The sequence below is a fragment of the Eucyclogobius newberryi genome, unplaced genomic scaffold (genome assembly GCF_026437365.1).
Source record: "Eucyclogobius newberryi isolate DKJ021-1_F unplaced genomic scaffold, fEucNew1.0.hap1 SCAF_1, whole genome shotgun sequence".
NCBI lineage: Eukaryota > Metazoa > Chordata > Actinopteri > Gobiiformes > Gobiidae > Eucyclogobius > Eucyclogobius newberryi.
The window spans coordinates 22,895,169-22,920,543 of record NW_027315723.1 but is presented as its reverse complement, the minus strand read 5'-3'; the positions used below and the strand labels follow the sequence as shown (position 1 = coordinate 22,920,543).

Genomic DNA, 25,375 nt, shown 5'->3' with positions numbered 1-25,375 from the left:
TAAAAGTTCCATTTGGTCCAAAGTTGGTTGAATGTGTCCATTTCTTAAGAAAGAAAAAAAATATTATTGTTATCCATTTCTTTGTGGTTAACTTTTTTCCTGACGCCAAAGTACGTTCCAAAGGTATCTGTTATAGCTGTTCATAGTGTCCATGACAGGAGTTTTGAGCCCCAAGTACATAGTTCTAAAGTGTATGATGATTATTATGTCAGAAAACAGAGTGAATGCGCAATATTTCCTCTATAATTTGTTATAAAGGTTATCTTATATTAGAAATAAATGTAGAACAAACTGTAAAACAACAACAATACAACAACAAAAAGCAGTTTTAATTCTATGTCACGTTTTCACACTACTCTTCAAGTATTCAGAATGCAGTACTCTGATTGGACACAGAAACAGAATGTAACAAAATATAATGTAATACGATAGAATTATGTAACTAAAATACACGTTCAAAGTATTCTCATCATGTTGCCATATTTTTTTCTAACAAGTGCAATCCAAAAACAGATCAAGTTAGTCCTTTATGTCTTCATCTGACGATAACAAAGGGAAGAACATCACGACAGAGTCAAGCCTGTACGTGACCAGCTCAGTGCGGTCTTTAGAGTCTTTAGACACACTTTTACTGAAACTACATAGTGCACGGGGGCAGCACACACAGCAAGGGCCCTTCTTTGGCCCCTGTTTTGTTTTGGCCCCTGTTTCGGTCCCGTGAGTGCGTGGAGCAGTGGCTGACGTCACTACGCAGAGGCTGCGCATTGTGCGCAGAGAGCTACGCGCTGTAGTTGGGTGTGAAGATGGCGGACGAGGAGGCCGAGAAGGACCGTGATCCTAAAGACGATGTAAACGTTGTTATAACAGAACTCAAACAGCGCTTAGAAGAACTACAGGAAACTGCGGCCTCAGAGAGCACAGACTCCCGGGTCCAGTCTTCATTCAAGTATTGCCAGGACTTCTGTCGGGTGAGTGCCGTGGACGAGTGCCGAGGCTCCGCGTCTGCTCCACCGAGCCCCGAGCTCTGGGATGTGGGGGCCGATGGAGGGCGACGAAGGGCCGATGGAGGGCGACGGGCTCCTCTGCTGTGCATAACACAAAGCGGAGGTGCTCTCTGGTCATTCTCTACGCGCTTATACGTGGATAAGTTGCAGAGTTGTTGATAGCTAATGTTTTAGCTTAGCTTTCATCTGCTAACTGCCTTTTCAACTGTCTTAGCGTCTTGCTATCCACCACTCTGCGTTGCCATACATGTGTAAATATGTGTGTAAATGTACACAGTCTGTAGTAGTGGTGATGGCCGTGTGGCCGTAGTGCGTAGTGCCCGTGTGCAGACCACCGTGTGCAGACCCCGTTATCCCTGAACACTCCGTGTGTTTAGCTGTGAGCGCGTCCACGCCTCCATCACTCTCGGATTGTCTCTTCGTGTCGGGGCTTTGCATTGTCTCTGATGTTGGACCTGAAGGCCAAAGTTAGACTGGAAAAGCCCCGATGTCATGTGTGCGGCTCACAAATGGGATGTATTTCATATTTTCCCGTTGCTTTCACGCATGTGTACGTGCCAAATGGAACGCACGCATCCACAGTGTTCATTATGGCAGAACAGTGCACGTGAGGGGCCCACAATCAGACCAAAGGCCCCTCGGTTCTGCGCTCATGGTCCGGTACTGCAGATTGGTCATTCCACCAAACCGCTGCCATTTGACCCTCAAACAGGTTGAAAATTATATATTTGTAAATAATGTTTACGTACACATATTAATAAAGGTTTTTGGTTTCATTTTTTATATATTTGATGTATTGATTTGAGAAGGGAGCGCTACATATTCTACATAATTAAATGGCCACAATGGTGATAATGGTTACCTAATCAAATAAATACATTATTTTCACTAGAATTAGATTGTCTATGCATTCAAAGTGTAACAAAAATGGTTAAATAAATAATGTAAATGGTGTGATGGAATTGTTGTTTTCCAGACATTTCTAGCCTAATAGTAACCAAAAACAGCTGTCAAATTAGTTGAGATTTTTTAATTCACATTTTCTTATGGTGTATTTTACAGCAGCTGTACATTTTTATAACCATATAATTAACATGACGGGCGGTACAAACGAATCATGTTTTTTTTAATCAATTTCCAATAAATTTGCATGAAATTAAAACAAAATGTTTTATAAAAATAACTTTCCTTTTGAAATATGAAATGCAAATTGCCAACATTGAATGTTGGAAATTTCAAAATGTGCAATTTTAACACACGACTTTTACTCTTGAAGACTTTATATGTTTTGTACAATGACTCGCTTAAAGTAACACTTTATATGTGAAATCCTCCACACCAGCACCACCAAGTACTAATACATTATTGTGTTACTACATCATGTTAATTTGACAGGACCGTTAGATGGCAACACGTTTGAGTCCTCTTCATTATAAACCTAATTCCCGGTATTACATTTATAAATCCACCTAACCTGGATCATGCCAGATTGATCAGTGTCTCACAACCTCGGAAGACTCGCTGAAAGCCGTCGGGACGTTAAAAAATACTTCACGCTGATTGGTCGAAGCGTCACAACAGCGGAAGAAGCAGATAAATCTAAATTGTTTTAAATCCAGTGTCACAGTCCTCTTTTCATCCACAAATGAGGAGTGGTTTTTGAAAAACTAAATAGTCTGACATATGGTCATCGTCAATATAAACAAGATAAATGCATGACAATATCTTGGTCAACATTCACAGGCTCCGCAATATTTGATTTGGTTTGTGTTGTTTTTACTTCCGCCCAAACCACCATGCTGCTCTGTGATGGGCGGAACCAATATCTGTCCATGTGATTGGCCCGTTAAACCACTGGACTGCAAATGAATCAGTGGGAGTCTTAACAAGATACATTCTCAAGAGTTTGTGAACTCGCACAAATCATGAGAATTTATCTTGCTGGAAAAACTCCATTGCTCTTCAAACTCTTCACACTTAACCATTCATACACCAGCACATGTCAGGGAGATGTCCTTAGACCTTGTTTTATGTTTGAAAATAAATAGTAAAAAATAAGCAAACATTTTACCCAAAAAAATGTCCCCATGCGCCTGCACACCGCCACATCCTGTGTCAAATACTTTTACACTGGACACAATGTATTAATTTACAACGGCTACAGGGATGTTCAAAGTTTTTCACAGAGGGCCACATTTTGAAACTTATAAGGAGCAGAGGGCCACAAACAACCCGACAATGAAGTGAACCATTTGAAATGTTGTATTTGACGTAGTTTTGATTCCTCCACACCTTTTAATAAGACTTCGAACATTTATATTAGATTGGTTTAACATAAACATGTTGGATTTTTTCCGATTTCACAGTAAAAAGTACTACTTTTTGTTGTTTAAGACAACATCGTAGGAAGCCTAAGGGCCAACAAAGATTTGTCTGAGAGCCGCATTTGGCCCCCGGGCCACAGTTTGGACACCCCTGGGCTACATGGTCAAGTTAATTATCACTCCAAATTAAGCCCCTCGGCTGCTGCCAGACCCGGTTTGTTTGTGTTTTTTTGGTTATGGTGTTATATTAATCTATTTCATGTTTTGAAAGTTTATCCTGACATCAATAATATATGTCAAGTTTTGTTGCTTTTTTATTTTTCACAGGAATAGGCATGTTACACTATGAGAAATCAACAGCCTAATGCCTTTGTGTCATCTGTAGGCCCTGCTGGAATATGCAGGCCGCTGGAGGATCGAGGACGAGCCTTTACCTGTGGTCCGAGTGTACACCGCTGCCCTGCAGAGTTTTGCCGGGACGTCCGCTCACCTGTCAGTGGAGTGTGACAACGTGCCGCTCGTGGTGGACAGGTTAGCACGGTAAGTGTCAGCCCTTTTCTACCACACTTTGAGTCAGATTTCTTTGAGTTTTATATTTCCTGGAAAGTTCATCTCTCATTTTCTCTCTAACTCATAGGAGTTTTGTGGAACTATTGCTGTCACTAAAGGAGCTTCCAGACGACATATGGAATGACTTCAGGTCATGTGTTCAGGTAATGAAGCGCAAATACCACCCAATGTCACCCTCATATTTAACGTGCCTCTATGCTATTAAGATGAATATATTTTGAATGTCTCTAAATATTATTTAAAAAAATCACAGAATAGCAAATGTTTTAGGTTTATAATTTCACTTCCTGTTTATAATCGATGACATCACACAAGAAAACACTGGGCAAATAAAAATGTGTGAGAGCGACTTTATTCAATTTAATTATTGTACTGACAACAGTTTACAATTTACTTTTATCTAGCTTTGATTACAGACCAGACACACACAGGGATGGAAGTGAGGTGAAAATGGTTAAAATAGAGGTTAATCTATAACCCATAACTAAACAAACATCCAGGCGTTGCTCTGTATATTTTCCTATGCAATCGGCAGCAGTACTCGTGGAGAAACTAGATGTTATGGAAGTTTCAGTTAAAAGTACAGACCTGCCAGTTTGTTTGCAGTTAAGCTTTTTGGCAGCGCCATTTGATGTACTAAAAGTACTCAAAAGCTGTCAAAACACATTTCTGCCCCATCCATTAGCTCCATTTGCCATAGCTTTATTCTCTTTCTGTCAGATCTGTGTATAACTTTCATACTGGTACTGCCTTCACAGAACTACGTCCGTATGATCCTCCAGTTCTTATTTAGAAAGCACCCAGTTCTCTTGCTCGCTTTCACTCAGTGACAGTGGCTTATAGTGGCTCTAACTGGCTTTAAAATGTGCATTTATACAAGTGGCTTACAAAAGTATTCATGCCCCCTGAAAAGTTTAATGTTACAACCACAATCTTAAATAATTTTTACCAGCATTTTTTGTGAAAGAGCAACTCAAAGCGGCAAACAATTGCGAATGAAGGGAAACTAATACATGGGTTCCAGATTACTTTTACATTTTAAAACCGAAAAGTGCAAGTATTCAGTCTCCCTGAATCAATACTTCACCTTTCTCAACAATTGCAGCTGCAAGTCTTCTGTGGTTTGTCTCGACCAGCTTTGCTCACCTACAGACTGATGTTTTTGCCCATTCTTCTTTACATTCATTCTCCTTTTGTGAACAGCAGTTTTCAGCTCTTGCCACAGATTCTGGATTGGATTTAGTTCTGGACTTTGACTGAGCCGTTCTAACGCATGAAGATGTTTTGTTTTAAACCATTTAATTGTAGCTCTGGCTTTATGTTAATGGTTGTTGTCCTGCTGAAGGTGAAACTGTTTTAGTCTCAAAGTCTTTTGCCAAAAGGTTTTCTTTTATGATTGCTCTGTATTTGGCTTCATCCATCTTCCATCTGAGCAGCTTCCGTGTCCCTGCTGAAGAAAAGCACTTCTACAGCATGATGCTGCAGCACCATGTTTACAGTGTGTTCAGAGTCATGTCATATTAGTTTTACACCTCACAGAGCGTTTTGCTTTTAGGCCAAACACTTCTTGCCGCTCTTCCATAAAGGCCAGACGTGTGTGGTCCATGACTACGGTAATTCTCCTGTGACAGATTGTCCACCTGAGCTGTCGCTCTCTGCAGCTCCTCCAGAGTGACCATGGGCCTCTTGGCTGCATCTCTCATCAGAGCTCTCCTTGTTCGGGCTTCAAGTTTTGGTGCATGGCCATATCCTTGTAGGTTTGGAGTTGTGCCATACTCTTTCCACTTGATGGATTGTACAGTGCTCTGTGAGATGGGAAATCTTCCCCACAACTGTTTCTTGGACTTCATGATGCTGTTTGCTCCTCAACATTATCTTCACAAACTTCTGTGGCCTTCATAGAACAGCTGCATTTATACTGAGATTAGATTACACACAAAGGGACTCTATTGCAAGCCACTGTACATTATTTACATATTAAGAGTTTGGAAAACGGGTATTTTTTCCCTTCATCTTACTCCTTTTGGAGCACTTCAAACCAGTTACCACTTCTACAATTTAAGTGACTAGTTTAGTAATTAAGAATGTCCTTTTTGTAGCTACAGCGTACATGTCCTTTCTCTTCTGGATTCTAAAGTCTGAAAATTAATTGAAAGTATTTCTCAACAAAAGCAGTGTTGTACATTGTCCAAAATGTGCAGGAAGTAAAGTCCCCAAAGAGTGACCTCAGTCACTAGTTCCTACTCTATGAAAACAAGCGTCAAATGGAGATTGGAACTAAAAAAGTACCAGCCACTGGAAACGGTTTCTACAGTTAATTTAACTTTGTTTTCCATTAGTTCCCACTTGACTTGACTGTGCATGTACCAGACTCAGACTCGGCACTAAACGCTTTTCCATAGCAAGTGCAGGTCGGGGTTTGACAAGGAAAAGGATTGCTCAAATGTATACGGTTAGTTAAAAAATAGCAATATTTTGTAGAATATGATGAACAATATATTAATTATCGCATGTGTTGTGATATTATAGTATCATGATCAGTGTATTGATTTTGATCGTGAGGGACCCTGTGATTCCTAATCCTGGTGTAGTCGGTGCAACTCTGAGCCTTATTTGTGGCCTGTGCGTTTTGTGTCATCTACTCCTCCTGTAGAAAATAAGAGGCACACACTCTATTTCTCAGGACCTCCTTTAGCTTTGATCACAGCAAACATTTGCTGTGGCATAGTTTCAATAAGCTTCTGCAATATTAAAATATTTATTTATTTTTCTCCCTTGTCTTGATATGAGAGAGTGACCACTGCACAAAGCCTTCTATAGCTCGTCACAAACACTCTAAATGGGGGTCAGATCTGTAGTAGATTAGTTTCTGCTTCTCCTTAGATGTTTTCTCTGCTCGATGCGAATGTTTGGACCCTTCTCTCCCTGACATAATTTCTATGACCACGGGATTTATCTTTCGACATGGTTGTTTCAGAAATGAGAAGTCACTCACTGCTTCAGTCAGGTTTACATACCGTGTTGCAGTTCCAAAGATCATCACCCTCAGCAGTTATCCAGGAGGAGGCTCGTATTGACTGTATTTGCTTAGTTTAATCCAAGTGGAGACTTTTTTTTTTTCGATTCCCGATCTAGATTCAAGGTTTTTTGCCCAAAATTCTTTGAAACAAGTCTGTAATCCCTCATTCATCCAGGACTGTTCATTGTAAAAAATCTGTTGTATCATCTGGATTCTGTTTTAGGAAAACAAAACATTTCAACTCTCATCCAAGAGTCATTCTCAATCTGCGACAATGGGACAAGCAGTGTATGCCACAAATATATGGTGGGGGAAATTAGCTAAATGAATGTGTTGAATATTTCCAAAGACAATAATATCCTTACATTCTATATCTTTTATAGAAACTATAAAATTAAAAGCCTTTATGGCTACCACATGTCTTGAATTGCATTTGCTGTTCCAACACGGCGCTCCTCGTTTTTTAATTCTTTGTATCAAATTGTTTTATTCAGGTCATTAAAGTGAAACACTGTATTGTTCTCTCCACAAAAATGCAAAAAAACAGGGCTGGCAGGTCTGAAAGACACGCCTGTTTTACATTGTAACCACTGTCTGTGGTATTTACCTTGCTCAATTGCACTGTAGAGATTTAATAGTACACACATGCCAGTCATCTGTTTCATAATGTAATAAACATATTAGTTGTTAATCATAAGATATTTGACCATAAACGGTACAATTAAGGTTCCGTTAATGTTCAGGTTTCACATGGCAAACTCCAGGAGAATGGAATCTCCCAGCTCTCCATGCTATGGACCCTGGGCCAGCAGACGGGGGTTTGGACCAACCCTTTACTGCAAGACCTTCTGTCGGGAGAAGAACTAACGGCCACACAAAGTGAGTGAAATACTTATGATTTTGTGATTATTTTTATTTCTGACATTAAAGAAGACATATTCTGCTTTTATCAGCTAAATGGTCACTATCCATAATAGTGTAGTTTCTTCTGTCCAGACAGTTCAAGCCAAATGTGTGCAGCCGTGGGAACAGAAATGTTGAGGGGCATGCGTCCTACCATTAAAAATGAACTTATGCACTGCTTTAAAATGTATCAAATATGTTTAGCCTCCACAAATCTTAAAGTAATTTCTTAAGAAGCAAACAGTTCTAGATGTGAAGAAGACAAAAAGCTGGTGGAAAACAAACATCGAGGTAGGTTTTGTTCAAGGGTCTTCCCCCAGGGAATTTTGGCCAAAATGGATGCTATTTTCTGTTTTCTGGGGTACTTTCAGTGGTCTTGTTTTCCGTCAGTGGTTTTAGACTATAACATTACGGGCCTGTGACTGGAGCCAGACTCTCTTAAGGCTACAGCTCATAGACACGAGTCTGTGAGCTGCCTCACACTGGACAGTGCACACAACAGTCCAGTCCTAAACCTTTGTGCAGATTCCTGATTGATGCGTTTTCATTTATGAGAACTCAATGTATCTTTTCCGAGAAATGCGGCAGCCGGACACACTCTCCTTTTTCAGAAATAAAAACTTGAATGCAGGAGAATAAAAATAATTCATGGCTAAAAGCTCTTTAATCATTTCAAGCCTCATTTTAGTTGATTATTAACGACAAATTCTTCTGTTTTCAGTTGAAACGTTGCTGGTTGAGGAAGGACCCAGCCTGTTGGAGTTGAGAGTGAAACAGCTGATTAAAGATCAGGAGCTGGAGAAAGCTGCACGGCTGGCAAAGGTCTGCTCCGAGAGTGCTTCATGTGATGGAAAGGCACATTTCAAGCAGATGTACCTAGTCTGTCTCTGCACTAACTTACAACAGGATCAACTCATGGAAGAGGCAAGGCCACAGTTACATATTTTACAGGTCAAATGGGCTATGTTTTTGTTGAGATCTCTGTTTTTATCATGTTTGTTCACATGGATTTTGTGTTTGTTTTCTCTAGCTTAATAAGGTGGATTGTCAGGATGCGCTGGAGATGATCTGTAACCTTGAGTCTGATGGTGATGAAAAAGCAGCCTTCACATTATGTTCTGCCTTCTTGACCCGACAGCTCTTGCAAACAGATTCTTACTGTTCTTGGTGAGTTTTGTATAGTTTATTTATCCATCCATCCATTTTCTACCGCTTGTTCCCTTCCGGGGTCGCGGGTGACTGGAGCCTATCCCAGTGACTTTGGGCCTTAGGCGGGGTACACCCTGGACAGTGGCCAACTTGTCGCAGGGCCAACACAGAGACATAGACATTACAGACATTCACGCTCACATTCATTCACTAGGGCCAATTTAGAGTCACTAATTTTGCCTCACACATGCATGTCTTTGAACGGTGGGAGGAGCTGGAGAACCTGGAGAGAACCCACGGTAACACGGGGAGAACATACAGACTCCACCCAGAGACATCATTCATTATCATCGTTATTTATTTATTTATTTAATAATAATAACAATAAATATAGCCGCAAGCGGCAATGATCGGCCCTCGCCACGCCGCCGCCGCCACGCCGCAAGAGGAGCCCCAATTGTCCTTTTATTACGCCTACTGCTGAATCTGTGACGCTGTCACATCTTCTCCCCTTTGTTTTACATCAAAAAGCTATTTTATTTTGAATTCTTGGCAAAATGTGCGGCTTTGCCGCACAGACACCGTGACTCTTTGAATGAAAATGTGGATAACTTTTGATGGTCTTGAAGATGAGTCTCACCAAATTTCAGGTTAATAGGGCTGACGCCCTGGGAGGAGTTTGTGAAAGTCTAAAGTGTAAACATGTTCTGGCGATTTCCCCATTGGAATAACATGAAGGTTTCGGTCATCGTTACGGCAACGCCATAACAATTATGACATGAGTCATTGACTTTTTTGATGGGGATGCTAAAATTGAGTTGTGTGTCAAATTTCATATAATTTCGCAAAACTAAACATTTAACCTCCATATAAAATCTGTAGGGGGCGCTGTGGCGCCAAATGAATTTATTTCACTTCAAGTAGGTTTAGGGCAAAGAGTTTAACAACTGATTCTAATTTGACGCAATTCGGACTTTATCTGCGCAAACGGCAGAAATTTTAAATATGGGAGATTTCTGAAATTCTAGCTACAGTTTGCGGCTTCGCCGCTCAGAGACCGTGAGAGGTATCAATGTAATTTGGATAACTTTTGATGTCCCACTCCTCAGTAGCATTTTCACCAAATTTCAGCTTTTTAGGGCCAACGCCCTGGGAGGAGTTCGTAAAAGTACGACGTTTGGAAAAACTCCGAAGTCATGTTTAGCCATTTTTGAAGCAATATGGCCGACATTTGGTTGGGCGGACGGCATTGCCGTAATAATATTTTTTACTTCTCTTGTCACCATCTACCTCTGCGCCAAATTTCATGATTCTACGATCAGATTTTTTTTGGGTCATTTCCCATCTCTCAATGCATTTTTGGTACATTTGGTGGCGCTGACGCGCCAATTTTTTTTATTTTAGAAAAGGGAAATAGCCAGAATGTAGAGAGGCACGATTTTTAGAGGTGTGCAAATTTTTGTGACTTTTCGTCAATGTTCACTGGGTGAAAAATAGGGGGGTTGGTCCCGAGAAGAAGAAAGAAAGAAAGAAAGAAAGAATAATATTCCGATGCGAAAACAATGTTTCCCATTTTTCAAATATCATAAACTATACATTTTCGGAAAGCGCTCGCGCTTTCCTACCTCATGGTGTGGGTCCCTGGTCACTGACGGGTACTTTCGATAATTTTGAGTGGGCTCCGCCCACTTTGTGTTTTTGGCCCTCTATACAGTAATAATGTTCAATTTTTGCATTACATGCTTATATGCACGGAACATGCAAGAGATGGGGAACGTATTCGTGAGCTACTTAGCGCAAATGAGTGCTTTATATGGGGATGACGACCGCGCCAATGTAAAGTGCTCGTTTAGTGCGAACTTTTGCACGGGCTTCGCCCGTTTACAACGGTAATGTTCCATTTTCCTACAACTAATTAGTATGCACGGGGCGTGCATGAGTGGAGGAGTGCGTTAGTGAGTGTTTGGAAGTGGGCGAGCGCTTCGCGCTCGATTTCGTGCGCACTACGTGCGCACTTTCGCAGCCGTGCTTCGCACGGCCTTACGAGATTAATAGGCCTCTCGCCAGCTTGTGGCGCTCGGGCCTAATAATAATTTCTAGTACATAATAGTACATAATATATATTTTACAGGGAGCTGACTTTGTTCTGGAGCAAACTTCTGAAGCGACTTGAGCCCTCAGAAAAGGCTTTTCTCGACAAATGCGCTCAGATGTCTTCACTGTCCAAAACTGTTTATCACATCTTGTTCCTCATCAAAGTCATCCAGTCTGAGGTTGGTTACTTTTCTTGCTACTGTAGTTTATGGGTTTGTGTTTTCCCCAAATGTAACACTGTACTGTTTAAAACTTGTATAGTGAGGAAAGAAGTATTTGAACACCCTGCAATTTTGTAAGTTCTCCCGCTTAGAAATGATGGACGGGTCTTAAAGTTTCATCATTAATGCATTTTCACTGTGAGAGACCAATTTGTATGTATGTAATGTATTTGTATGTTATTGCTGCAAATAAGTATTTGAACACCTGAGAAAATCAATGTGAATATTTGGTACAGAAGCCTTTGTTTTACAGTTAGAGATCTTGACCAGGTTTACACACACTGCAGCAGGGCTTTTGGCCCAGTCCTCTACACAGATCTTCTTTCGATCTGCCAGGTTTGAGTGCCGTCGCTGAGCTGCTCCCTCCAAAGCTTCTATTGCATTTAGGTCTGGAGATGCCTTGATAATCTTGACCCAATCCACAAATGTTGTTTAAGCGATGTTTGTCATTGCTTGAGGAAAGGCATGCAGTAAGCATGCCATTGTATTGAGGTAATCCGTCAACATAAAAGATAAATACATTTACTTTGCTTGTTTATTTTGTATATTTTAAAGATTATGCTACTGTGTTTGTAGAAAACCCAAGACGTCAGGCTCAAACCCTTGTGTTAGGTTTTGTTTTTGCTTCAATAGTGTTATAAAAGTTCCGATAAGTGATCTGTTCTTTTCCTCTGTATCTACCTCTGTATCTACCTGCGTTGCAACAATGAAATTTCCCCATGTGTGGACAATAAAGGATTATCTTATCTTAAACCATAATGGCAGCCTCGTGTTCGAAGGAGAACGTTCCAAACCGATTAGGGACTCACGTCAGGGTTTACCTCTGTTTTGGTGTGTGTGAATGAACAACGCAAAGGGATTGTCTGCAAACGATATAGGTTATACAATGTTGAATGTTGGTAATGCAAGAGTACTCATTATTACTTTTATAACACTGTTGCACAGTAACGTAATGCGTTAGTTTTCCAGGGCAGCAACGAGTTAACATAACGATTTACTTTTAAAATTACCCAACACTGCTCCTTGGTTCTCCTGGCTGTGTGCTTCAGGTCATTATCATTTGCTCCAATAACAACGATATAATTATATATAATAACAATTATTTAAAAATCCATACAATGTGATTTCCGGACTTTTTTTTGTCTCACGGGAAATGCACCTACGATGAAAATGTCAGACGGCTCCATAATTTTCAAGTCGGAATCGCAGGGTGTTCAAATACTCATTTCCTTACTGTAGACTGACAGATTGTGTCTTTTCGATTTCAGATCACTGAGGGTGGTCTACCAATGTGCATTGAAATGTGCATAAGGGCTCTCCGGATGCAGTCAGAGGATGGAAACACTACAGCCACGGTCTGTAAAACCATTGCTTGTTTGCTTCCCAACGATCTTGAGGTGAAGCGTGCCTGCCAGCTCACAGTGTTCCTCCTGGAGCCAACAGTGGACTCGTACTACACAGTGGAGACTCTTTACAACGAACCAGATCAAAAAATGGACGAGGAAAAAATGCCCGTTCCCAATTCGCTGCGCTGTGAGCTGCTTCTTGTCTTCAAAACGCAGTGGTCCTTTGACCCGGAGTTTTGGGATTGGAAAACACTAAAACGCCACTGCCTCGCTCGTATGGGACCGGAGGCTTCAATAGTTTCTTCCATTGACTCACTGAACGATACGGATGATCCTGAAGAGGAGGAGGAAATGTACATTGATGATGGGTTTTTGGAGAGCGCTGATCGAGTTGTCAGCGGCACATATGAACTAACGGACAACATGGACAGGAAACAGAAAAACAGAGAGCAGAAGAAGCTGCGAGAGAAGGGATTTATTTCTGCCAGGTTCCGAAACTGGCAGGTCTACATGCAGTACTGTGTGCTTTGTGACAAGGAGTTCTTGGGCCACAGAATTATCCGTCATGCACAAACTCATTTCAGCAGAGGCGAGTACAGTTGCCCCATTTGTGCTCAGTCCTTTAGCTCAAAAGACACGCTGGTCCCTCATGTCACCTCACATGTCAAACAGTCATGTAAGGATAGGCTAACTGCAATGAAGACCAACAGGAAACTTGCTAATCCTAAAACCGCTGCCCCTGTTATAGCTGCTATAATGGCCAAGACTGAAAGTGACATTTCAGAAGGTGGTGGTTCACTGGGACAAAACACTGTGTGCGTTCAAACTGTTAAGGCTCAGCTCTTAGTTGACCGCGGTGAGGATCATGTTTGTCCTGTTGGAACATGCAAAAAGACCTTCAAGTTCTACAGAAACCTCCTTGCCCACGTAAGATCCCACAATGAGAACGAGGAAGCCCAGTCTTACCTCGAAATGCAAAGTAAGAAAGTGGTGTGTCAGTATTGTCGGCGCCACTTTATCAACGTTAACCATCTTAATGATCATTTACAAGTCCATTGTGGCGCAAAACCATACATATGTATTCAGCTCAACTGTAAGGCTAGCTTTCTCTCAAACACTGAGCTGCTCGTGCACCGAAAAACACATTCTTCATTCAAGGCGAGGTGCTTGTTTCCAAATTGTGGTAAGATTTTTAGCGAAGCATTTAAGCTCTATGATCACGAGGCAAAGCATTACAAAACGTTCACTTGTAAATCTGCTGACTGCGGCAAGGTTTTTCATACGCAACAACAGCTGGATTTACACTCCAAATGTCATGTCAAAAAAGAGCCTGATGTTTCTGCTCCCGATGAACATCTCCAACCCCCACAGACTAGTTCATTTAATATGGCCCCTAGTATTCCTGATCAACCACCACTGAAAGAATCACATCTCCAACCCTCACAGACTAGTTCATATAATATGGCCCCCAGTATTCCTGGTCCACAACCCTCACAGGCTAGTTCATATAATACGGCCCCCAGTATTCCTGGTCCACAACCCTCACAGGCTAGTTCATATAATATGGCCCCCAGTATGCCTGATCCACAACCCTCACAGGCTAGTTCATATAATATGGCCCCCAGTATGCCTGAGCCACAACCCTCACAGGCTAGTTCATTTAATATGGCCCATAGTATTCCTGGTCCACAACCCTCACAGGCTAGTTCATATAATATGGCCCCCAGTATGCCTGGTCCACAACCCTCACAGGCTAGTTCATATAATATGGCCCCCAGTATGCCTGGTCCACAACCCTCACAGGCTAGTTCATATAATATGGCCCCCAGTATGCCTGGTCCACAACCCTCACAGGCTAGTTCATATAATATGGCCCCCAGTATGCCTGGTCCACAACCCTCACAGGCTAGTTCATATAATATGGCCCCCAGTATGCCTGGTCCACAACCCTCACAGGCTAGTTCATATAATATGGCCCCCAGTATGCCTGAGCCACAACCCTCACAGGCTAGTTCATATAATATGGCCCATAGTATTCCTGCTCCACAACCCTCACAGGCTAGTTCATATAATATGGCCCATAGAATTCCTGGTCCACAACACTCACAGGCTAGTTCATTTAATATGGCCCATAGAATTCCTGGTCCCCAACCACTAAAAGAAGCAGACAATTCAACTGAGAATTGCAGAGCCGAAACGGTTAGTGTTGGCAAACCAGAGACCCTTGAAAATTTGCTGAAAGCTTCTCAAACCCCAATCAAAACTGTGGATCGTTATGAAATCAAAGCAGAACAAACAGAATGTTTCCACAGTGAGGCAAATCAGATTGTTAATGTGCAAATACATTTGCAGCCAGAAAATAGATGTTGTAGAAAAGAGGATTCTCAAAGCCAGTTACCTGACCTTTTAAACCCATCTCACCAGTATAAGAAGCAGCATGCATCGCCATTTGAGGCAACTCTGAATAAAATGCTGCGGGAAAAATCAATGTTACAAAGTCAAATACATACTTTCTCTAGTAATGTAAAAAATAACGATATAGTAAATTACAGCGATGTTCCTCTCTGTACTGCAGCTAGGCCAACATTACCACCGACCCAACCCGTTCCTGCCCCTTTAGCTGTAAAGTTGCCAGCCGTTCCTCCAGGCGTGGCCACGCCATCTGTAAAGCAAGAATTTGCTCGAATGGAGGCGGTTTTGAGAGAGCGATATCATTGTCCCTTTGAAAACTGCACAAGAAATTATAGTTGTTTCAAAAGTGTTAGCAAACATATTAAAACGTCCCATCCAGACAAGTATGCAATACGTAAAATACCACGAAGTGAAATTAGGGTAACATACGTTCATGGTCCACCACTGGTTCCAAAACCTGTGGTTGTCAAAACACAAGACAATCAAAATTTAGAAAGGGTGAGGCCACAGATCATTCAGCCCACTCCCTATACAAACATGGCTGCAAATTATAATGCTGTCAAGCCACCTGTAACTGTAAACCAGACTGGCCCTCAGATAATGGAAAATGTTTTAAATCCTATTGTGGTTGCTCAATTAAAAAACAGTTTCTCTCCACAAACTTGCTCACACATGCAAAAAAGCTTGCCAAATGTCCCAAAAAACGAGCAAGTGCAAAACTTTAGCACTTCAATAACAAATTTACCCAGACAACCTGAGTTCACTGCATCTAACCCAGCTATCACTGTAACAAATTCTATTCCGAGTAGTCACCTGCCGCCTTGTAGTCGGATTAAAACCCAAGACGTTCGGACAGTATGGTCTTCTACCCCTCAAACTCAACAATTAAGTAACAACAGTGCCCATTTACATCCGACCAGGTTATCGACACCTATCAGTATGCCTATGCTGGCTAATAATCGCACTTCTATTTCCGCAAATCCAAATAACATTTTGGTAAATTCCTTAACAAATGCACAAAAAGACATGCAAAGTAGCGCTCAACATCTTTACAGACCAACTGCCGCCAATACTGCTCTTCTACCTAAGGTCCAAATAAAAACTGAAGGGCAGAATCTGTCCTTGTGGTCCCCGGCCTCTGAACTTAAGCATGGTCAATCTGGTAACCCTTCCCCAATGCCCACAAACAGGTCGGTGGTAGCTGCCAATACTCCAGTCCCACTTAAAGATCCTTCTGGCAGTCTCCTGGGTTCAAACCGAAGTATAACGCCAACCTCTATTGCGCATTGTAGTTCTCGGCCTCATTACACACCGCCGTTTGGGCAGTCAAACCTCTCCCAAACAGGCCACCAAATGTCGCGTCAAATTCAAAAGACACAGATTGCAACTGTTAAACCTTCACAAATACTTCCCAAGGTCATGGACAATTCTAATGCACCCATCCATACTAAATGTTCACATTTTAGCCCCGTACAGTCAAACATTGCAACACATATTCCAGCAACAAGCCTTCCAATGAGTACTAAACCTCTGGTACCTGCTAACATAAAAATAGAGGAGAACTGTGACGTCAGTTCTTTCACAATGCAGAGAGAGCCAACAGAAAACACAAATAAATATACTAATACAGTTCAAAATCCTTCCAGCCAACCTGGAAACCTAGGTACTCCAGAAAATGATCTAGCGAATTGCAAACCGGTTAAAAAAAGAAATAAGGTCAGGTGGCCAGCAATTGTTAGAGATGGGAAATGGTTTTGTTCACGATGTTACAGAGCATTTAGTAGTTCAAAATCTCTTGGTGGCCATTTGTCTAAGCGAACGGCATGTATACCATACAATGAGCTTGAACTGAACGCTGATCTCCCAGCATCATTTCTTGACCTTCTTAATTCAGACCAAGCTGTTAATCGTCAGCAAAACTTTCCAAATAATCCTTGTCAGACCGTCAAAAACAGACCCCACTCTTCAAAATCACTTAAATTGTTGGAGCAAAAAGGTTGCACTCCTCAGAAATGCCAAGAAAAGTTAAATGGGGAGACAAGCAATGACATTCTTAAGCAAATCATGACAGCATCTAATATGGAAGACCTGTTTGCTCCATCACACATGCCTCAGTTACAAAAACCTTGCATTTCTTCTGGCACAGCTTTTCAGAGAAGCTCTGTCAAACAGTTTATAGATGCTGCTGGTCGTGACGTTGACTCATCTAAAATTCCTAATTGTCCTCAATCAAGGCCACCAGGTAGTAGATATCCAACGCCACTACTTTCCCAAGCACTCAAAAATAACAAATCTGCCTCAGTCCAGGCTAGCAGCAGTCCACAAGAGCTTCATTCAAAAGATCAAGCATCAGAGAGGAACATCGTTCCACCATTTGTACATCAAAAAAGTCCAACCGCGAACAACATAAAACAACCAGAGCGGGGTAGTTATGAGCAAGATGTAAAAAAGAAATTACGGGAGCAAATCTTGGCTGGGGATTTTCAACGCAGAAGCAACTTGGCTAATGTTTGCCATAATTCTGAAGCTCAAAGCCCAATGTCCTGTAGTTCTGAGTCGAGCTCTAAAAATGAGGATTGTCAAATGAAATGGGATGCGAAGGGTGCAAATGTAGAATGCCCTGCCATCATCCCGGGCACTCCAGCTGAAATAGAGGAACTCTTGAAAACCAAAAGCTTTACATGCTTAAGACAAAAGTTGAATCCAGAGCAGGACACGCAGAGCTCGACAAGCATAGCTCTCAGTCAAGATGTCGACTATGAGCCCCAGCAGCTGTCTCCAAGTCAACAGTGGTGTTTTTCAGAACTTAAGATTGCGTTTGAAAAGCTGAACCTGATCAAGGATTCTCCTGAACCAGTTCCTGAGCCTGTCACTGTAAATATGGGTTTAGACGGTTCCAGCACATCCTCAGAAATGACACTAGACGACTCCTTAGCAATGCCCAAAATCTTTGCCTGTGAGGCCGACAATTGTGCATACAATACATTTTCAAGTGAGGCGTATTGGAGACACCTCTACAAAGTCCACAATTACACATTTGAACAAGTTAATGCAGTCAAAAAAACCTATGGACAATATGCTCCATTTCAGTGCCAGAGATGTACTAAAAAATTTACACGCAACCCAAATCTTAAATCGCATTACATATCTGCTCACCAGCTGTCATTTGAAGAAGTCAACGAGTTGGACTTGAAGCGTAAAAAGGACCGGGCCGCAATGACCCGCCTGATCACCATGCAGAATGGTGGTGCAAAGAAAAGACGTCTGCCAACTCCTGTTCATCAAGAATTACTGTACCAGACACACAGTAATCCAGGGGGCACAACGGTTATCCAGGCTTTGCCCAACACGTCAAAGGACCCTCAAAGAACTGCAGCCAATGTTGCTCATCTACCCCAAACAGATGTTCCGGCCAAAGGACCGCTCTCACCTGACAAACAGTTGAGCAGACCGGCCGCAATGAAACCATGTAACGATCTGATGAAGAAGACCGACAAAAAGTCCACGTCGAGCGATGTGCTAAGTCAATACAAGCCCTACCGCTGTGTTCACCAAGACTGCGAGGCCGCTTTCGCCATCCAGCACAATCTCATCCTCCACTATCGAGCGGTCCACCAATCCGCTCTGTCGGCACTCGAGGTCAACAAGGAGCAGGACCAGATGGATACGGATGGAGATGTGGAGCAGCAGGAGGAGGAAGAGGAGGAGCCACCCGTTTCAGAGTTCCGATGTCAGGTCAAAGACTGTTCCCGCGTTTTCCAGCAGGTCCCGCAACTCATGCAGCACTACCTTCGACTGCACGAGTTCAGCATCGATAAAGTGGGCGATCTCTTGTCGGTGATTAGGCTCGGGAGGTTTGCTTGTGGCCACGAAGGGTGCGCTGTGTCCTTCACCGCCTTCTGGAAGTACATCGCACACGTCAAAGAACTGCACAAAGATGTCAAGCTGTCCAAGCCGGAAAACATGTACAAATGTGAAATTGAAGGTTGCGATCGTGCCTATGCCACCAAGTCCAACATGCTCCGGCATCTAATGAAAAAGCATAATGATTTTTACCAACTCAAACAGAAAAATCTGCCAAAACCAGAGGATGGTGTCAAACAAAACGCAAAAAAAGAGTATCAACTTAATAAAACGAGTAACGGGAAAGAGAATATTGAGAGAAATCAAACGAAAGACAATAATGCAAAAAGAACACGGAAAATAAATAACTACTGGACTAGATATGAAAAACCTGTTTTAAAATCGAATGTGGAAGCATCTGCCATGTGTACTAAATCGTATCCGTTACAGTATCCTTGCATGATAAAAGGATGCGAGTCGGTCATGAATTCTGAGAAGAGTATCTTAAAGCACTACACCGTCCATGGACTCAGTGAAAAATTTCTGGAACAGCACAGAAGCCACTACATCTTCTGCAAAAAGTTTCCCAGGCAGAAGAACGGTTCCGTCCGAAGTGATGACTCCAAATCGGATCAGTCGTCCGATTCTGAAGCCGAGCTAACCGGTCTCAATGGCGCGGACTTTGACGATTCCAAGCCCTTTCTGCGCAAAAGAACTAGCCCGGGCATCCACGCGGCACTGCTCGACGGGCTGTCCAATGAAGAGAGTTCTGATGGCTCTGTGGTGCTGAAACGCAAGCGCGGGAGGCCAAAAAGGATCGTCGAAAAGATTATCAAGCGCAAAAAAATGTCCCATCCGCCCAAAGCGTGCGAGAGCCGGGACGAGTGTTCGGATTCATCTGTTCCCCTGTCAGAGAAGGACTTGGACCAGTCTATGTCTTTGGCTGCCTTCAAACCAATGGGATTTGAAATGTCTTTTTTAAAGTTCCTGGAACAGTCAAACAAGCCCCAGCCTTCGCTCTCGTGTGAAATCCCGCTGATTGGCCCATGGGTCAGATTATCCCAACTGAACACCAAAGAAACCTGTGTAAAATTCAGCAACCGTCAGAATCTGAAGTCATTGGACAAAGTGAAAATAATTGTGGATAAAACATTTTTGGGTGCGACTGAGATTATGTTAAAACAATTGCAGGATATGCATCCTATGGTTATATTGGAGAAAAAATAGTATTTTTTGGCAGTATCTCAGGACATTCAACTGCACCACATAGTTCTGAACACAGCTGTTTTATGACTCCAATGAAATGTACATTTTTAAATATATATATATCGAAAAGTGTAAGCATGTTTAACTTATGAACTGAAAACATGTCTCTCAACATTCTCTGTGGGACTGATTGTGGACTTTGTACGCTAGTATTGTGATTAGATTGTAATTTGAAAATGTTGTGTACATATTTTAAAACGCCTCCTACTGCCACCAGCAGATTCACTCTTATTAAATATTTTTTTTAAATATACATCTGCTTGTTTATCTTCATATCTTACATTTATGTGTCGCAAAGAGGGTCCTTGGCCCTTGTTCTGTTGGGGAAACAAAATATCAAAGGTGGGTGAAATGCATCCACCTTGAGTGTTTTTAATGACTAAGATGGTCCCTTAGTCTATTCTTTACTCATAGTTACATAAAACAATGCATATTTCATTTTTAATACCACACAAAATTGTAGGCCTACACCAGTGGTTTCCAAATTTCAGGCCGTCAAAACCAAATTATACAATCGATCTATGGCTATCGGACACTTGCTGTGACGTTGAATCGGAGTGACAAAACATTTAAAATAAGGTTTAGTTGTATTTATTTGAAGAGGTTAAATGTGTAATTTGACAAACATTATAATGCTTTGAACACACAAAAAATAGATGAAATGCAGTGGAAAAATACTTAAATATCTTCAAATCGCTGATCAATGCCTTGCAAGTCGACTTCTTCAGCCTCTAGCCGAGCTGAAGAGCAGGGAGGACATTCAGACACAGAGCTCACCACCTGTATTCTAATTGTTCTTTGAACATAAGGAACTGGAGTCTCAAGGCTTTTGATTGGCACCACACTTTCTCCACTAGATGTCACTATTGTACAACCAATGCGCTCTTCTTGTAAGAGCAGCAAGTTAAAGCTATAGAGAGATGAGCTAAAAATGAACAACTGAATAGTAAGAGTGACAGATTTCAAGCAAAGTCTTCAATATAATTAACTTTCCAGTGTTTTCCTACCTGGATTCACATGGGCAGCAGAAGTGACATTTCATAGTAATGACCTCTACGTATGTAACTATTACCTGGCTTACAAGAGCCAACGCTCGCCTCATTTACACAAATATGTTGACACAATATTTGACAATAAAATACACTACATAATGAGATAGTGTTGAAGGAGTCAGGATTGTGCTCCTTGCCCCGTGTGTCCTCAGTCTACTCCTTAATGCTGTAGTCCATGAGGCCTGCTTCTTAGGCAGCACAGCTGCTGTATATTTTAGACATTTTGGATGCCTTGTGCTAGATAACTGTTTTTTTTCATCCGCCACACTCCTAGACTGGCTCAGCAGGTTTGTCTTGGTGCTGTGGAGTGGGCCCTGCGTCTGTGTTTGCCGTGGGCTGTGTGCACACAGAGTTGTTGACAATAGACACAGGTGGTTGGTTGTGGCTCAAGTTTCTCTCCCCCACTGGGATGTAGCGCCTAGTGAAGAATTTCCAAAGTTGCTTCCAGAGAATGTAACCAAACTCGGTAACATTCAGAACGATACAGAGAATCGATGTGCTGCCCATAATGCAGAGGAAGATCTTTTTTTCTGTGGGTTTACCGATGTAACAGTCCACAGTGTTGGGGCATGGGCTCTCACTGCAGCGGATCAGGATGGGCACATCAAAGCCGTCATAGACAAAATAAAAGGCCAACAGGAATCCAACCTGCAAAGAAAAGAAATGTGGGTTTAACAATTTCAACCAGCCTAATCGGTAACATGTACTGTGGGGTAGACCGGAGATTTACAATTGTCTGTAGAGTTAAAGACATGGGATGAGGTTCTAAACATGTCTTAGTCTCTGGTCAGTGTGGTGCCATAACTGAATAATGCACTGACATTGTTTTAATACAGATGTTCATATATTTGCATTGTAGTAGCGTTTACACAGCAATTGATGGTAACATTTGGCAGTGGGGATTAAATTGACTTGTTTCCTGAAGAGGACCCAAACTTAACTCACACTAACCCTAACCCAAGCATTCTTTCCTAACCTAAACCCTAACCTTATAATAACCCATATCTAAACTTTAAACTATTTTTCTGATCTAATATGGACTGATTCACCCCATGGAGAGTTCTTAAAGCATGTTCATTGGCATCTCTGTTTCAGCAATAATGAAGAACATGCTTTGAAACTGTTAAAACTTCCCAACATTTGTTACAAACCTCCTGCCTCCTGGCTCATGGAGCAGGTTAGGGAAAAGGATGTGACCTAAAGATAACATCAATACATCTAAATGAATGTTTCAGATTTCCACATTTTGTCACGTCACAACCACAAAATTATATTGGCATTTTTCTGAAAGGACATCACAAAGTGCCACACAATTGGGAAGTGAAAGTAAAATGATACATTATTTCCAGATTTGAAAAAAGTTCAGCGTGCAAACGTATTCAGACCCAATATGCAACCAATTGTGTTGCACTGGTACAGGCAGAGGCCAAAGCCGTGGCTCATCCTAAACCCGAGGCAGACGTGTGTGAGCTCAGGACAGAGAGACTGCTCCACCACTGCTTTCTCATGTAGTGAATTGACATTAACCCGTGCGCTGCACACATTTGCCCAAACTTCTCGAGCCCCTTTCAACAGGCGTGCCCCGCACTTTGAGAAGCTCTTGTATAAGAAAAATATATATACATGTGTTAGAATGGTCCAGTCAAAGTCCAGACCTAAATCCAATTGAGAATCCGTGGCAAGCTCTGAAAACTGCTGTTCACAAACGCTCTCCATCAAATCTGACTGAGCTCGAGCTGATTTGCAAGACAAATGGGCAAAAATGTCTGTTGGTGAACAAAGCAGGTCAAGACAAACCACTGAAGACTTGCAGCTCATTGTAGAGAAGGCGGTTCCAAAAAGAATTGACGGAATACTTTTGCATGCTGCACCTTTTTAGTTTATTTTTTTTTAAATATGGAAATTATGTACAATTTTCCTTCCACAACTGTCTTGTTTTGTTTGTGGTCTTGATGTGACAAAATGTGGAAAAGTTCCAGGGGTGTGAATACAGTACTGCAATCTACTGTATGTACGTATGTATTGTGTGTATTTACACACAGACACAGAATTATAACGTTTGCATGTTTTTAAGAATAAATCAGGTTCCACTCTGGTCGAGTGGATGACACACATGCCAGGCTCCATGTGCAGCTGGCCGCAAGGTCGCGAGTTCCAATCCAGCTCTTGACTATTTCTTGCATGTCCTTCCCTCTCTCATCCACACTGCACAGTCCTGTCCAATAAAGCCTACGGCAAACATGTTTTGCACAATGAACCTTTCCATGACATAAAACAATGAAGATGCTGACTCTTTCGCTGTATGATAACCATAGTCTATGGTTTCTGAACTTGCACTGTGGTGTCAGACTGGAGCTGGTTTTCATTTGCTTTTTAAATTTGGGTTTAACTAAAATTGGCACTTTTTTATGAGATGAAAAGTATGAGATATTATGTATGTCCCACCTCAAAGGCCGTCTTGAAGACCAGGCTGAGGATGTAAGTACAGAACAAGCCTCCATCAAGGCTGCTCTTGTCAGCATACAGTTTGCGCTTGTGGCGGGCCTCGCGGCGCTCTCTGTAGGCCACATGCAGCGCCACCAGCAGCGATGGGGTGGAAACCATTATAAGCTGCAGCGCCCAGAGCCGCACCTGGGACACTGGGAAGGAGTAGTCAAAGCAGGCGTTCTCACAGCCAGGCTGACGAGTGTTGCACACAAAGTCCTTCTGCTCATCTTTCCAGACCTGTTCAGCCGCCGCCACGTACACCAGGATTCGAAACAAGAAGACCACCGACAACCAGATACGTCCAATCACAGTGGAGTGCTTATTGACACCGCTCAGGATGTTCTCCAGAAAGCTCCAGTTCATCTTATCTGAACAAACACAATCAGAAAAGGTTTATTGCCATTCTCGGTTAGGAACTTGCTTTGTTGATTGGGTGCAACATACAACAATGAAAAATAATAAAAGCAAGTTATATCAAATAAGGCATGCATTAAAGACATCTAATTAAAATTACTAATAAAAATAGCCAAAGTTAGATTGTCTTGTTCAGTGTTGTTTCCTGATGCAAAAAGCGCTGTAAGCTGCTTAAAGCTCCAACTGCTGCTTGTAGTCAGTAGTGGTGTTCATACATACAATGGGATTGATTGGCACCTGTCAATCATCTTAGAAAGAATTGGCAACACAAATGTTCAACAATCTTAACTGCCATTTGACGGAGCCCTTCTAAGCATCTTGCATAAGGCTCTATCAAAGCATCGTTCTTGTGCTAAAAATATGCACATATTTGTTTGAGTTCAAACAAATGCGCAGAAAAACACTCCAATAAAACAAAAAGAGCACGCCTGTAGATAGGCTTGTAGTATCCTCACATTACACATCTATGTACATTATTTAGTGAAGACCTTTCAGTAATTTTGAAATGTTCAGAACTGGTAAAAATTCAGGAGAGAACCTTTCCATCACCTCCAGACACATGAGTTTGTGGCAGCCAACAAAAGCTCTGTCAATCCTCACAGACAACACAACACATTCCCTGTCCACTAAACTATGTACACAATACTGTTACATGTAGCCAAACAATAGCTTTCATTATTTATTATAAAATACTGTACCAGTGTTTCCTGGGACGTCTCTCCTCCCGGCGTTTGGTCAGTGCAGTTGAGTTGTTTGCAGGTGACAGCTTAAGGGAACTGCTACATGCCACGCCTTGTTCCCGACATTTAAATATCACTGGATATGACTTATGTCAAAAACCCATCATGTGCAGACTGTGGGATCATAACCAAATATTGTAGTTTTATTCATGTAAATTATAATAGCAATTACGCATTAATGAATTGTCAAGTTTAACCTCAACCTTAAAACATGTTCTTATCAAATATCTGTGCTGCCGATTTTATCTGAGGAACAACTAGTTTCAGGCCTTAGATATTATTAGTTCTTAAAAGTAACCCCTTAGTTAGTGTTGTTTGTGGCTTAAGCTATGATGACGTGGGGGTGTGCTCGTTGTCATAGACAACGCTAATGCAAATACACCTCTGAGTAGGTGTGGAGTTTCCCTGAGCAATAGGCAGTGTTACCATCAATTATGCATGCATCAGCTCATGAGGAACAGAACTGAGGAAGCAGCTTGACAAAAACTTTATTGAAGTTAAGTGTTGTCCTTATTTAAAACAAACATATTA

The 25,375-nt window shown here is 41.8% G+C and overlaps 3 protein-coding genes across 3 annotated transcripts in view; 2 read left to right on the top strand and 1 right to left on the bottom strand.

Annotated features, from left to right (window-relative positions):
* Positions 1 to 25,375, top strand: part of LOC140355774 (actin-1) — an 87,697-nt gene that overhangs the window by 26,486 nt on the left and 35,836 nt on the right. The window lies entirely within an intron of this gene.
* Positions 763 to 20,400, top strand: znf292b (zinc finger protein 292b). Its single transcript, XM_072440399.1, has 8 exons — positions 763 to 968; positions 3,714 to 3,868; positions 3,966 to 4,041; positions 7,661 to 7,796; positions 8,542 to 8,744; positions 8,851 to 8,987; positions 11,101 to 11,242; positions 12,553 to 20,400. The coding sequence occupies exons 1-8, from the start codon at positions 804 to 806 to the stop codon at positions 20,110 to 20,112; spliced, it is 8,574 nt and encodes a 2,857-aa protein (XP_072296500.1). The 5' UTR covers positions 763 to 803; the 3' UTR covers positions 20,113 to 20,400.
* Positions 21,458 to 24,851, bottom strand: gjb7 (gap junction protein beta 7). The gene is made up of 3 exons (XM_072440383.1): positions 24,803 to 24,851; positions 23,649 to 24,058; positions 21,458 to 21,851 (listed from the first exon to the last, which is right to left on the bottom strand). The coding sequence occupies exons 2-3, from the start codon at positions 24,051 to 24,053 to the stop codon at positions 21,474 to 21,476; spliced, it is 783 nt and encodes a 260-aa protein (XP_072296484.1). The 5' UTR covers positions 24,054 to 24,058; positions 24,803 to 24,851; the 3' UTR covers positions 21,458 to 21,473.

What these genes read in the sequence shown, in the direction of transcription:
- gjb7 (XM_072440383.1), bottom strand. Translation starts at nt 24,053, where the DNA reads ATGAACTGGAGCTTTCTGGAGAACATCCTGAGCGGTGTCAATAAGCAC. An exon ending in TCTTCAAGACGGCCTTTGAG is followed by an intron (nt 21,852 to 23,648) that starts GTGGGACATACA and finishes TTTTCTTTGCAG; the next exon opens with GTTGGATTCCTGTTGGCCTT.
- znf292b (XM_072440399.1), top strand. Translation starts at nt 804, where the DNA reads ATGGCGGACGAGGAGGCCGAGAAGGACCGTGATCCTAAAGACGATGTA. An exon ending in AGGATCAACTCATGGAAGAG is followed by an intron (nt 8,745 to 8,850) that starts GCAAGGCCACAG and finishes TGTTTTCTCTAG; the next exon opens with CTTAATAAGGTGGATTGTCA. An exon ending in TCAAAGTCATCCAGTCTGAG is followed by an intron (nt 11,243 to 12,552) that starts GTTGGTTACTTT and finishes TTTCGATTTCAG; the next exon opens with ATCACTGAGGGTGGTCTACC.